Here is a 15,311-nt window from a genome sequence, read left to right as displayed (position 1 = left end):
GGTGTTTCTACAGAGGAGGGGGCCCGTGTGCACCTCTGGGTGGGCCCCCTCCTCTGTACGGCGCTGTAGACTCCGGCATTGTGCCGGAGTCTACTGCGCATGCGCAGGTCCCTGGAAACATGGCGCCCGCCATGATCCAGAGCCCAATTTGGCAACTGTGCATGCACGGCGGCACTGGACTCCGGATTGGTAAGTGCTAAAATGGGTGCAATGGGTGCAGTGTGGGCCCCCCTGGACCCAGGGGCCCATGTGCACAGCACCCATTGCACCCATTATAGAAACACCAATGTGCTTAAAACACTACTGTATGGGGCTCAGTGGTGTGACTAGAAATGTTTCCTGGTGCCCCCCAAAAAAGGGGCATGACCTTGCTAAAAGGGGCATGGTTTCTCTGCAAGGGGCGTGGCATTGCAGGAAAAGACTACCTTATATCCCAGTTTTGCAACCTGCATGCCCAGACATTGTCCACCACAGGAAAAAAATAATCCTGATTAATGCCATTTACATTATTTGTCATTTTTCCTCCTTATAGTAATGCCCCATGCACATTATGCCACACATCGCAATGGCCCTAAACATTATGCCGCATACTGTAATGTCCATTACACATTATACCCCATACCGTAATGCCCCTTACACATTATGCCACACACCGCAAAGGCCCTAAACATTATGCCGCATACTGAAATGTCCATTACACAATATGCCACATACTGTAATGCCCCTGACACATTATGCCACACACCATAATGCCTGTGACACATTATGCCACACACCGCAATGCCCGTTATACATTATGCCACACTGCAATGTCCATGATACATTATGCCACACATCACAACGCCCATTACACATTATTCCCCACAGTAAGGCTTCTAATTACTTTTAGATTACCTGCTCATTGCCAGGGGTTTCATGATACGACTGCCGACATCCCTTAGGTAAGTTTCATGGTCACTGTTAGGGTTAGGTACTAGGACCCGGCTAGTACCACCCATGTTTGACCATTTCAATTAGGACAGACAATAAAAGGAATAGAAAGCAATGGCATTACCAATTAAGCACCAATATTCTGGGGTTCTGTTTCTGCCTCATTTACTTACACATCTTAAATTGTTTAGCTATTGCTACAGCATCTAATTTATCTTTGGGAATACCACCTTAAAACAAATCAAAAAGCATTGATTTTCATCTTTTGTCTAATGGCATGTCTGCAGCATGCACCATTGTGTTACTCAGTTCTAAACTACAAGCTGAGTATCCCACATCCAAAATGCTTGGGACTCAAAGTATTTCTGATTTTTCTGTATTTTGGAATATTTGCATACCATAAGGAGATATCTTGGGGATGGCACCAAAGTCTAAACACAAAATGCATTTGTTTAAAATACACCTTATACCCATAGCCCGAAGGTCATTTAATACAATATTTGAAACAATTTGTGCATGAAACAAAGTTTGTGTACATTAACCCATCAGAAAGGTAAGGTGTCACTATCTCAGTCACACTTAAAAAATGTTGGATTTTTGAATATTTCAGATATTGGACATTCAGATATGGGAGACCCAACCCTGTACTTACTTGGTCAATAATGAAGCAGCTTGATTCCTGTGGAACACAAAGCAATGACAAATGTGAACAATTTGCTTTTAAATGTGGAATCAAATTGGGTAATGGGGGTAATTCTGAGTTGATCGCAACAGGAATTTTGTTAGCAGTTGGGCAAAACCATGTGCACTGCAGGGGAAGAAAAACTAACCAAAATGTTCGCAGAAGGAAAAGTCACGGGCGCCTCTCTTTTTCCTTTTGCACTGCAGGGGGGCAGATATAACATGTGCAGAGAGAGTTATATTTAAGTGGGTTATTTTGTTTCTGTGCAGGGTAAATACTGGCTGCTTTATTTTTACACTGCAATTTAGATTGCAGATTGAACACACCACACCCAAATCTAACTCTCTCTGCACATATTATATCTGCCCCCCCCCCCCTGCAGTGCACATGGTTTTGCCCAACTGCTAAAAAATTTCCTGCTGCGATCAACTTGGAATTACCCCCAATATCAGGATGATCTGATTTAAATAAATTATGATAACAATTTCATCTCTCAGTTTCTCCAAAATAATACTGCCATATGCCCATATTCTCTAACATGCTGTAAACCTTTCCCAGCTAAGGGGGTCATTCCGAGTTGTTCGCTCACTAGCAGTTTTTAGCAGTCGTGCAAACGCTAAGCCGCCGCTCACTGGGAATGTATTTTAGCTTAGCAGAAGTGTGAACGAAAGGATCGCAGAACGGCTAAAAGAAAAAATCATGCAGTTTTAGAGAAGCTCCAGACCTACTCAGCGCTTGCGAGGACTACAGACCATTCAGTTCCGGATTTGACGTCACGAACACGCCCTGCTTTCGGCCAACCATGCCTGCGTATTTCCTGGCACGCCTGCGTTTTTTCAAACACTCCCTGAAAACGGTCAGTTGCCCCTTTCCTGTCAATCACTCTGCGGCTGCCATTGCGACTGAAAAGCGTCGCTAGACCTTGTGTAAAAATACATTGCCCGTTGTGAAAGTACGTCGCACGTGCACCGCATTTTAACTTAATCGCTGCACTGCGAACATTTTTCACTAGCGATCAACTCGGAATGACCCCCTAAATGCCTTGAGACCAATTAGATTGGTGTATCCTTCAGCAATACACTAAGGGCCTGGGGGGTGATTCAGACCTGATTGTAGATGTTCTAAACTCAGCACAGCTACGATCAGATTCTCTGACATGTGGGGGGACTCCAAGCACAGGGCTAGTCCCCCCCCCCCCCTGCATGTCAGGCCCTACCTCCCCCCCACACACACACACACACACACACACACACGTGTGCGAAAGCATCGCACCAAGTAGCTCCCTACCTGTGCAGCCTAACTGCGCTGACAGGTGGCTACCCACTGTGTTCTGGGTCGCAACCCACCCCCGCAATGGTGCGGGCACGCCTGCGTTGTCCAGACCACGCCCCTCCAACGGCGTTCTAAAACCATTGGCACACCCACTCCCACCCCACGATTGCCTCTGCCTGTCAGTCAGGCAGAGGCAATCGCACCAGTGAGATGCTTTTGCATCTCACTGGGTGGACACGCGCAGTATGCCCGCTGCGCAAGGGCCCTAGGCAAAGGGCTTTAGACTGCAATTGCTGCCGTTGCGATCGGTTCTGAATTAGCCCCTGATTTATGTTTGCAAGGAAAGCAAAAAAAGCAAGCAACTGGGCAAAACCAGGTGGGGCAGATGTAACATGTGCAAACAGATTAAAATTTTGGTGGGATGTTTTTAAATTGAAATCTAAATTGAAGTATAAAACCAAAACTAACATGGACTACGCGCAAAAGCAGCCAGTATTTACCCTGCACAGAAAAAATATATATATATTTGCTCCCCATGCATGGCAACATGGTTTGTTCCAGACACAAAATTACGTCCTTGTTTTTTTGCCTTACAAACATGAATCAGGCCTAGTGTGCATTCGCCTCATTTCCTCGTGTTTAGATATACTCTAGGACACAGGTTCTCATACTCGGTCCTCAGGACCCCACACGGTGCATGTTTTGCAGATCTCCTCACAGAATCACAAGTGAAATAATTAGCTCCACCTGTGGACCTTTTAAAATGTGTCAGTGAGTAATTAATACACCTGTGCACCTGCTGGGTTACCTGCAAAACATGCACTGTGTGGGGTCCTGAGGACCGAGTTTGAGAACCACTGCTCTAGGACCTTTGGTACCATTCCCTAAACCAATTGCTTCCTGTTCTGCCAATGCAGCTCCCTGTATTAAATTATCTCCTTGTTTTTGTCTGTATTTTTCCACTAAATGCTTAACTCTTCTGCATATTCATTTTGTATGTCTTCTGTTATTTTTCTTTGACAGTGAGTGTGCATGACTAGTGTGAGTCTGACATTGGCAATCTTATTATTAGTAATTCAACTGCATCAAACAAATATAAAGTCAAGCATAAAACAAATATTCTGCCTCAACTAGTAAGGTCGCTGCTAAACACAAAGAGGAATAAAACCATACATGCCGACATCCTCAGCAGTGGGGTGGGGCAGGGTTATGACACGCATAGGGGGCGGAGCGGAGGCAGAACAGGGGCGGGCGGAGGCGGAACAGGGGTGGGGTTATTGAGGCACATATTTAAGCCACGCCCCCTGCTATGTAATGCCATGATTACCGGCATTATACAGCAGGGGGCGTTGCTATGAGGACGCGATTCAGCAAGAATCGCGTCATCGACTGCCCGGACTGCCCACTTTACTCACTAAGTGGGCGGCCGGGCAGGGGGGGCCCTAAAAAATCGGGAGACTCGCCTGCTCTTCCGGGGGGCCGGGAGGGACGATTTTCGGGAGCCTCCCGCCCATTCCGGGAGAGTAGGCAAGTATGAATAAAACTCATATAAAGAAGATCTGAGTATAAATCTGATAATAAAGATTGCATACCTCCCAACTTGTTAAAAGTCGAAAGAGGGACCTTTGTGTGCGCCCCAAAAAAGGGTTTGGGCCTATTTAAAAGGGGTGTGGCTTCACTGCAGAGCCGCAATCACGAGTCACGCCCCCTTTTACCGTCACTGAGGGGTCATGTCCAGCGCTCTCTGAGCTGCTGACATGCCCCCTTTCCCTCTGTCATCTGTGAATAGACGCTGTGCGCAGAGGAGCCATGATAGGAGCCTCCCAACTGCCCCCCTCCCCACTGCGGGACACTGCGGCCCGCGGATGGGACAGCGGGACAGTCACGAAAAATCGTGACTGTCCCGCGAAAATCGGGACAGCTGGGAGGTGTGAGATTGCACTTGATTTAATATAATAACAGGTTAAGGATGTCACCTCATCAATCTAATTACATTTGGGTAAGAAACTGCAAAATATCTCAAATATTTTCAAAATTCTAATTTTAATTAGAAAATAATAGTTTAACACAGTATGAATCTAATAATGTTTCTATGTTTTTTGGAAGATTTCTAGATTCAGGCCATTAAGAAAACAAAAATAAATATTAACATAAGAGATGAGTGAGTTCGGTTTTCTGAAAACCGAACCAACACCCACCCCCACCCCACCAACTTTGCGATCGGAGCCGGGATTCGATCCCACCTCGGGTTTTCCCGCCAGCCTCGATTACATCATCAAGGAAAAACATCATTATCATGCTGTCGGATTCTTGCGGGTTTTGGATTCTATATAAATCCCGGCGCATCGGCGCAATCTTCACATCTTCATTGGAGAGTGTACTGGAGGGACGTTTCCATCTCAGTACTGGTTTGCGTGGCGTGGTGTGCGGTGGGTGGGGGTGCCCTTTCTGCTGTATCTGAAAAAGGGGTGCTCTCTGTCTGCTGTATCTGAAAAAGGGGTGCTCTCTCTGTCTGCGGTATATGAAAAAGGGGTTCTCTCTGCTGTATCAGAAAAAGGGTGCTCTCTCGCTGCTGTATCTGAAAAATGGGTGCTCTGTCTGCTGTATCTGAAAAAGAGGTGTTCTCTGTCTGCTGTATCTGAAAAAGAGGTGTTCTCTGTCTGCTGTATCTGAAAAAGGGGTGCTTTCTCTGTTGTATCTGAAAAAGGGGTGCTCTCTCTGTCTGCTGTATCTGAAAAACGGGTGCTCTCTGTCTGCTGAATCTGAAAAAGAGGTGTTCTCTGTCTGTTGTATCTGAAAAAGGGGTGCTCTGTCTGCTGTATCTGAAAAGCGGGTGCTCTCTGTCTGCTGTATCTGAAAAAGAGGTGCACTATGTCTGCTGTATCTGAAAAAGGGGTGCTCTGTCCGTCCATCCAGGGGGCTCTGCCCCAGTGTAAAATTAAAATAATAAAAGCTAAATACAAAAAGCCTAAAATGATAAAAAAAAATATATTTTTCTCTTACGTCCTAGAGGATGCTGGGGTCCACATTAGTACCATGGGGTATAGATGGGTCCACTAGGAGCCACTGGCACTTTAAGAGCTTGAGTGTGTGGGCTGGCTCCTCCCTCTATGCCCCTCCTACCAGACTCAGTTTAGAAAATGTGCCCGGAGGAGCTGGTCACAGCTAGGGGTGCTCCTAGAGCTTCTTTCGTTTTATTTTTTTTCTAAGAGTAGTTAGGCACAGGGAGGCTGCAGGCAACAGCCTCCCTGCTTCATGGGACTAAGGGGTGGAGTAGTGTCCGCCCTGTGGGGTTTCGAGCCACTATCTCTGCTGACAGGACACTGAGCTCCTGAGGGTGATGACCGTTGCCGCCCCAGGCAACCGCTCACTCCTGCAGCATGCCGCCACCCCCTTACAGAGCCAGAAGATTCCATTGGCGAGTGAGTCACCGCCCCCCCCCCTGGCAAGCGGGGAGCTGGTGTGAAGATGGAGGCAACAGGGTGGCAGCGCAGTACTGACTGCGCTCCGGAGGCTCAGCAGTACATGGTGCAATGCTGTGAGGGGCACCCTGAGCCAGCGCCTATACCCTACACTGGTTGCAAGCCTGTCAGGTACCTCGGTTACTGCCAGCAACAATCCTCAGGCCAGTATAAAGAACTGAAGAGCGGGTAGCAGGGCCATGTTCAGGGGGCGGGGCTTCTCCTCAGAGTGGACCCAGCAGTGTTCAGCGCCATTTTCCTGCCTGCAGATCCTGTACAGAGACGCTGACAGGGAGAGCTGTCCTTCCAAGCAACTCCAGCTATCCTGTGCGGTACCAGGGGGATGTAGAAGGGGTGGGGAGGCTGTGTAAATACTGTGTAGTCTATTAAGGTACACAGTAAGCACTAGGTAGTGGTATTATATCTACATAGGGAAGCGCTGTGTGTGGGTTGGCTCCAATCTCTGTGTCTCTCTGTGGCATACTTGGGGGGAAAACTGTGTCTGACATTTCCCTGTGTGTGTGTGGGTGTTTGTTGTCTCACATAGCCATGTCTAGGGACTCTGTGTCTTATGCTGCGGAGGACATTTCCTCTCAGGAGGAATCCATTCTATGTGTACAGGAATGTAATGTCTTGTCTTAGAGCCCCATTAATGAGCCTGAGAGGTTAACCTCTATTAAGGGTATGATCTCTCAGATCTCTACTAGGGTAGCTCACACTGAGACTGAAACTCAGGTCATAAAAAAGTCTATGGCAGTTTGGTCAGGTTCTGTTCCTATTCCTTCAAAATCCCCCAGCATATACCCACAGAAATGTGCACTTGCCCAAATTACGCAAGATGACACGGATACCGACTCTGACACGGCAGACGGTGATGGGGATGTGCTGAGGGGGCGGCATCCTTTCCAAAAGGGGAGCAGCTAATGATTGAGGCCATTAGAGATGTGTTAAATATTAATGACACAACACCTGAGCAGGCTGAGGAGGCTTACTTCACAGACAATAAGAAAGCCTCGCTAACCTTCCCTGCGTCTAAAGAATTAAATGCTTTATTTGAAAAATCCTGAGAAAACCCGGAGAAAAAATTCCAGATTCCAAAAAGGATTCTGGTTGCCTTTCCCTTCCCTGAGGAAGATAGGAAAAAATGGGAAAACCCACCCATAGTTGACGCATCTGTCTCCAGACTAAAAAGGTGGTTTTACTTGTCCCTGGATCTACAGCGTTAAAGGAACCGGCTGATCGTAAGATTGACACTACGCTCAAATCCATATACACTGCTTCAAGGGTAGCGCTGAGGCCTACTATTGCCTGCGCATGGACCTCTAAAGCTATAGGAAAGTGGTCAGGCACATTACTAGAGGATTTGGATTCACTGGATAGAAGTGACATTGAATTATTTTTACGTGACATACAGGATTCTGCAGGATTCATGGTGGAATCCATGAAGGACCTGGGTACGCTGACTGCAAGGATATCTTCCATGTCTGTCTCAGCTCGCAGGGGACTCTGGCTACGCCAATGGTCTGCAGACGCGGAATCCAGGAGAAGTGTGGAGAACCTACCCTACACAGGTCAGGCTCTATTTGGGGATGCATTGGATGCGTGGATTTCCACGGCAAACGCGGGTAAGTCACAATTTCTTCCCTCAGCTACGCCTTTTACGAAGAAACCTTTTTCTTCATCTGCATCGCAGTCCATTCGGACCGCTAAGACAAAAAAGTCCAAGCCTCCTACCACCTTCTTTAGAGGTGGGCGGGCAAAATCCAAAAAGCCTGCACTCCAGGACCAGAAGCCTGTTTCTGGTACCTCAAAATCCTCAACATGACAGTGGAGCACGCAGCCTGGAGGACGGACTGGTGGGGGCAAGACTCAGACGTTTCAGCCACATCTGGGTATCATCCGGCCTGGATCCCTGGGTACAGGATATTGTGTCCCAGGGGTACAGACTGGAGTTTCAAGAAACCCTACCTCACCGATTATTCAAATCAAGCTTACCAGCTTTACTGACAGACAGAATTGTCCTACTGGAAGCTTATCTCAGATTTGCACTGTTAGACAGTCACTATCAGTTTCAGGCACTGCCATTCGGTCACTCCATGGCACCGAGGGTGTTCACCAAGGGGATGGCAGAGATAATGGTTCTCCTCCGCAGACAGGGAGTGAACATAATTCCGTACCTGGATGATCTGCTGATAAGGCGTCGTCCAGGGAGAAGCTGTTGCAGTCCATTGCTCTCACGACTCATCTGCTCAGGGTCCATGGTTGGATCCTGAACCTTCCAAAGTCACATTTGGAGCTGACAAGAAGATTGTCTTTCCTGGGGATGATCCTCGACATGGAAGTGCAGAGGGTGTTTCTACTGGTGGAGAAGGCGTTGGTGATACAATCAATGGTCCGGGATGTCCTGAAGCAGGCTCGGGTATCGATTCATCAGTGCACTCGTCTTCTGGGAAAGATAGTTGCCTCTTACGAGGCTCTGCAGTTCGGAAGGTTTCCTGCTCGATCCTTCCAATTGGATCTCCTAGACAAGTGGTCAGGTTCTCATCTACATATGCACCTGGGGATACGTCTGTCGCCGAAAGCAAGGATTTCACTCCTCTGGTGGCTACAAATGCCTCACCTTCTGGAGGGCCGCAGATTCGGGATTTAGGACTGGATCCTTCTAACCATGGATGCAAGTCGAGACTTCCGGTTCTGGCTCCCATGTGATCGGGAGCCTGGCGTGAGAGCTCCGTTGCTACCCCGGCCAGCACAGCAAGCAGCGCCGCGCTCGCGGACGCAAACCCTGCGGTTCCCGAAGCCTAGGTAAGGGGAAGGTCTCCTCCACCATATGGAGAAGTTTCTCACCTCTCCCATGCCGGCAAAGCAGCAAAGATCCCGCTCTGAGCGGCGCCGGGCAGAATCCAATATGGCCGCCGCACCGGACACACGGGAGGGTTTGCAGCTGGATGATGGGTCTCGGCCTGCCTCTCCTGACCCTGCAGCCCCAGTCTCATATGAGGATGTCGTGAAAGCTATCAAGGTAACGATGGGGCCCCTCATGAACACACACGCTGCTAAGCTAACACAGGTGGCACAGGACATTAAGTCTCAGATGAAACAGCTGTCCCAGAGGGTATTAGCCACAGAGCAAAGATTGGGGGGAAGTGTTCCAAGATGTAGCAGAATTGAAAACAAATGCTGACACTATGGAGAAATCTTATTACCAAGTTATGAATAAATTAGACGACCTGGAGAACAGATCGAGGAGGAATAACCTCAGGGTCATGGGCCTAGCAGAATCTCTTAAAGGGACAGACCTATTCCGTTTTCTACAGGTGTCTCTTCCGGAGTTGCTGGAAATTCAGGATACATGTGCAGACATGGTAGTGGAGAGGGCCCATCATCTCAGACCGCCCAGGACGGGTCAGAACGCGAGGTCACGTGTGGTGATTTTTCGCTGTTTAAACTTTCTGCATAAAGAGGCTATTTGGTCTGCTTCCAGGAGACACAGGGCTCTTGCATGGGATGGTAGGGACATTCGTCTCTTTCAGGATTACTCTGCAGAAGTCTCCCGAGCCCACAAGGATTTTTCCCAGATTTGTTCCCGCCTGGTCCAGGAGGGCAAGAAATTTGCACTGTTGTACCCTGCACGATTACGGCTCTTTGAAGGGGACTCATTTCGTGACTTTTCTAATGCGGCTGACGCAGCTGGCTACCTGTCTGAAGGAAGAAAGTCGGGACATTCATCCTCTCCTGCTTCTCCACGTTCCACATCATAGGCCCTGAGCTGAGAGATACACGTGTTACTTGATGGAAGGCCTGGAGGTTCTGCATGGGACTGCTTGCATGCCTGCTATTTGTATGGTATTCACATGCGGGGAAAAAACTGCTTAAGTGATTCTCATCCAGTTTATAAGTACCAAACACTCTCTTTTCCTTAATCTCAGTTTAGTTTGTTCAGTTGGGCTGGGGGGAAGCTGGGATTCTCATTTTCTCATTGAAAGTAGCTATTGACCGGGATGTGCTAGGGGTAAGCACGCCATATTTGAAGTTAGCATTACGGATTTCTAAATGGCTGGAAGTCCTTATTTCTTGGATGATGGAGGCGAGTTGCTGCCTCCTGTCCTGTTCTGCTTTTTTTTTCTATATGTTGTTACCCTCTCTGTGTCTTGTCTAGTCCCCCCTGTATGTTTGCTCAAGTAGCGTGGTGGGTGGAGCAGCGGTGGCTGGACCACCATTTCATTTATGTGCTCGTCATTACTTCACTGGGATTATTTAGATTGGCTGCATGTCGTCTTTAACGATTAGCACATGGAATGTGGGGGGTATTAATTCCCCGGCTAAGAGATAAAAATTCTTATGTATCTGAACAAGCTCCGTATGGATATAGCTTTCCTGCAGGAAACACATCTCCTTCCTCTAGAGATGGCCAAACTTAACACACTTCGGTGGTCAGTGTTGCCCTCGGCCCCATACTCCTCTAAGGCACGGGGGGTAGCCATATTGATTAGACAGTCTCTTTCTTATACTGTTCATTCTGTAAAGGTTGACCCGCAGGCAGAGCCGGCGCTACCCGCTCAGCAAGGGTTTGCAGTGCAGGTAGGCGCCAAGCTGAAGAGGCGCTCTGACTGCACTGCTACCCTGCTGCTGCCGGCTGCCGCTGCGCCTGTCATACGGCGCAGCAGCAGCCGGCAATGTGTAGCGCGGTTCCCCAGGTAATGTCCCTCTGGCTGCCTCCCCCTTCGCCCCAGAGAGACTGCTGCCGCCCACAGCGCACACACAGCGCCACAGCTGTCCTCCAGAGCTGCCACTCCTGGCTGATTAACAGGGCACAGCAAGCGAGAGAAGGCGGTGGAGGTGCAATCCCAGCCGAGGCCTCCTACAGGTACGTGGGGTGGGAGAGGAGAGGAGAGGGAGAGTGTGCTGCGTAGAGGAGCATTTAGAGAACCCAAGCACAGAGCATGAAACAAAGTCAGTCACACTGTGGAATTGTGTACTGAAGTGGACTCGCTCATTCACTCCAGTCACCAGGGAAGCCAAGCAGTGCAGGCACTCTGTGTGTCAGCAGTGTTTGTGTAGGGCACTCAGCGTGTGTGTATATGTGGCATTTATCATGTGCATAAGGGGTGCTGCTACCGTGGACATGTGTAAAAGGCATGCTGCTGCCCTGGGCATGTGTACAAGCGGTGCTGCTACCCTGGGCATGTGTATAAGGTGCGCTGCTACCCTGGGCATGTGCAAAAGGGGCGCTGCTACCCTCGGCATGTATATAAGGGGCGCTGCTACCTTGGGCATGCGTATAAGGGGCGCTGCCACCGTGGACATGTGTATAAGGTGCGCTGCTATCGTAGGCATGTGTATAAGTGGCACTGCTACTGTGGGCATGTATGTAAGCAGCACTGCTACCGTGGGCATGAATATAAGTGGCACTGCTACCGTGGGCATGTATATAAGTGGGAAAAAAAGCCATTTGTTTCCCCCAGCACCCTGAATCATAACCGTAACCAGATATAAATTCCACATGATAACAGAATTCAGAGATCTTCGTTACACATATTTCCTGGCTGAGCTGGATGGCCTTAGTGTGGCATACCTTTACATTCTATTAACACTTTTCACTTATTAATTTCTAAACACTATTTCTCTATTTTAATTGCATTTCATTTTGTATCACTTTCTCTATAGCTTCGGCTTCCTAAATACTAATTTATTAACACTATAGTTTTTTCACTGGTATGCTATGCTGGGCTTTCTGGTTTGTGCTGGTGTTTTGGGGTGCCACACCATGCACCTAGATATAGCGCTAGGGACCCCAAATATACAGAGACGCCTTGATGCGGCTTTGGGGCTTATTCACACATTTGCGCAAATATGTGTAACGAAGATCTCTGAATTCTGTTATGTGGAATTTATATCTGGTTACAGTTATGATTCAGGGTGCTGGGGGAAACAAATGGCTTTTTTTCTTGCTTAGAAATACCCCTCCCTTTCGAGCACCTGAATGATATATGAAAGCTAAATATTTATCTTATTAAAAACACGTTAAAGGTTAAAGAACACAGTACGCAATTGGCGCAAAAAGTACCGCAAGGGCACTCCCTTAACTATACCTTAAGGAATGTACTTATACTGTAAACCTCTGTGTAGTGGTAGAGTGTAAATGCAACACAGTGTAACCTTATTAACTTCAAAGCTGTTTGAGCGTCACCGACGCTCTGAGAGTACTTAACACTATAAGAAATACACAGATACCTGGGCTTAGGGTCTAACGCCTTATATATATATTATGGATGGTATGCTTGCAAAAGAATAATACAATACAATTATACACTACCAATATAACATAGAATATCTAACCAAGTTAACTACACAGGAAATACAATACAATACAATTTACGTTTAAGGGAAAATGAGGGAGAAAGAGGAGAAGAGAGAGAGAGAGAGATATGGCTCACAATAACAATAAGACAATATGGTTGCAGAGAAGCTTACACATGTGAGGAACAATCGCTGCGCAGTTAGTCAATGCTGAATACCGCATGGGATGGAAGCTAGACTCCATTTTGGGAAAGCTCCCAAGATTCCAAAGACTGCACCACATGGTTGAAAGGGGGATGCTAGCAGCCATTTTAGATTTGCAGGTCCAAACAACTTCAGTATCTCAATAACCAGAGCATATTCATCACAAGACCAGATCACAATGTAACCACACATATATTATAACAAACCAGCACAATCTATTTATAATCACCATAGGCAAACAAATACCACAAATACTATGCTACAGATTGTCTACTGTTCCAATTCATCACAGACTTCACAGAGTATTAACACAAACACCCAACGATCACACAACTGCCCAAACCTCGTTAACCTTAAGCCATTTGTCTCTCCAAACTAACTAATCTATGCTTACCTATCATTCTTCAACTACTATACCACAGACACATATTTAACTATTCTATGCCAATCAGCCATGAGATATTGAGATGATGATACTTAGCCTTTGGTGCCTGGTGATGATCCAGCCATGCTTCTGAGAGCTTTGTTCTGAGTGTAGCTTCATTACATCTGTTCTCTGAGGCCACCAGCAACACTGACCCCGACCCCCCCCAGACAGGAACTATTCTCCTGTGTGTCTGTTCCTAGGGGAGGGGTCTCTCTCTCTCTCCTTTGTATATGCTAATCAGGTTCAGCCCTGAAAATCTTAGTAAAGGGTTGGCTTGATCATCCATTGTTCTTAACAAAGTGATCTTAGCTTTTATACATATAATCATATCTATCCGCTGCAATGTCCCACAACTTCACAACAAGCTTCAAACTAACCCACACATCAATCTGCTTGCTTCAATACCAAACATGACGGGCGCATCTGGTTCTGTTCAAATAATAAATATTCATGACATCAATTCATCAGCCAATTCTAAATCTCCATGATGTCTGGTGCTTGACATTATTATAACCATGTACTGTATGAAACAAGCGCCGAATCCATCTCCGTGCCATGTCCGAGCAAATGCGTGTGTTTCCATATATTGCTGTGCTCGCTGCGCATATTTGCAAGTATAGCGACTTAAATGTGTGTGTGTGGTTTGTATGTTCTCTCTATGTAATATTTTTGACTTTGACAGTCCACCCTTTGGCAGTCACCAATAACTGCCACTTCCTAAAACATTTCAAAAAGAGAAAAATATATGTCATATGTAAATACATTTCTATGATTGGGTAATGGAGGAGAGAAGAAGGTGGGAAAAAGGTATGACCTAGTGAGATAGCAGAAGTATGTATGTATGAATCCATGTTTGGGGGGTCATGTATCATCGTGCCGTACGTGTTTTAAATCAAGCTTCGAGGTATTGCGAAGTATACATTTGAATTCCTTCTTATCCCGTACTAAGGGTCTGTGGATGGGCTGTCAAACTTTACCGAGCTCGTTTCGGCTTTTGGTTGCAACAAAATGGGGGAGCACATTTTAGTTGATGATACATGAATGGGGGAATATGTGATTGCTGATATCTGTGCCTGTATTCCCTATCGACTATGTGTGTCACTACCTGAGGGTTGTAGAAATGAAGATAAAGAACACTTATGGTAAATGCAGTGGTATTCTATGTCAGGTTAATGTACATTTGTCGGTTGAAGTCTTGTTCGGTGTCTGTTGGTTGCAGTCTTCTTTGTGCTTTTGCCCATAAGGTGCGAGCAAAAGCTTTGTCAATGTCCATAGATTTACAAAAGTGTTGGGCTGGCGTAATTTTAAAATTTCTAGGGAAACTGGGGATCTATGGCATTGTTCATCAAAAATCTGTGTATAAGGTTGTCAAAACTTCTTCTTTAATCCATCTGTTGTCTGTATATCGGCTCATCAAATTCCTCGTCCAAGTGGGTCTTTTTACCTTGGAGGAAAACGGAAAAACAGGTGAAAGAAACGGACCGTATAATCGCATTTTCATCACATCATTGTCTCTACAGTTGGGTCATAAATCAAATCCGTTGAAATTACAGTTTCCTCACTCCTTAGACTCATTACCTCAGGTAGTACTTTTCCAATATAACACAATCCTTCAGAGTTTGGGGCAAGCCGCTCATACGCCTTTCTCCCGCATATGAAATATGCATCATCGGGGAGAACATATGGGACGGAATATGTCATTACCATGTTACACATTTTCCATGTGAACTCTCCTAACCCTAATTCTCCCATCTGTTTAGTACACCTATCAGTTTGTATGATCTGTGCACTGTATCCTAGTGATACCTCTCCAACTCTCGTAATCCTACTTCCTAGGGTATACCTATATCGGAAATATTTTCCACTATCGGCTATGTGGCGTATGAGCTCTGTATCTGTAGGCATTCTATCGGTTCTATATGAAAAGGTCATGGTTTGGTTACTCCATGACACTTCCCAATTTCCCGGCTTTCGGGGATTGGAGATGTTAAAACATAATAGGGACCTATCCACATGATATTGGTGGAGCTTCAAA

The 15,311-nt window shown here is 46.7% G+C and overlaps 1 protein-coding gene across 1 annotated transcript in view; it reads left to right on the top strand.

The window, feature by feature from the left end:
- Window positions 1-893: 893 nt before the first annotated feature.
- Window positions 894-15,311, top strand: part of LIN7C (lin-7 homolog C, crumbs cell polarity complex component) — a 298,049-nt gene continuing 283,631 nt past the window's right edge. The window contains exon 1 of the mRNA XM_063944412.1: window positions 894-941. Within this exon, the coding sequence (XP_063800482.1) occupies window positions 916-941 (26 nt within the window). The 5' untranslated portion in view covers window positions 894-915. The remainder of the gene's footprint in view (window positions 942-15,311) is intronic.

Source organism: Pseudophryne corroboree, chromosome 11, assembly GCF_028390025.1.
Source record: "Pseudophryne corroboree isolate aPseCor3 chromosome 11, aPseCor3.hap2, whole genome shotgun sequence".
NCBI lineage: Eukaryota > Metazoa > Chordata > Amphibia > Anura > Myobatrachidae > Pseudophryne > Pseudophryne corroboree.
Note: the sequence above shows the minus strand (reverse complement) of the source record. Positions and strands in the feature narration are given on the sequence as shown.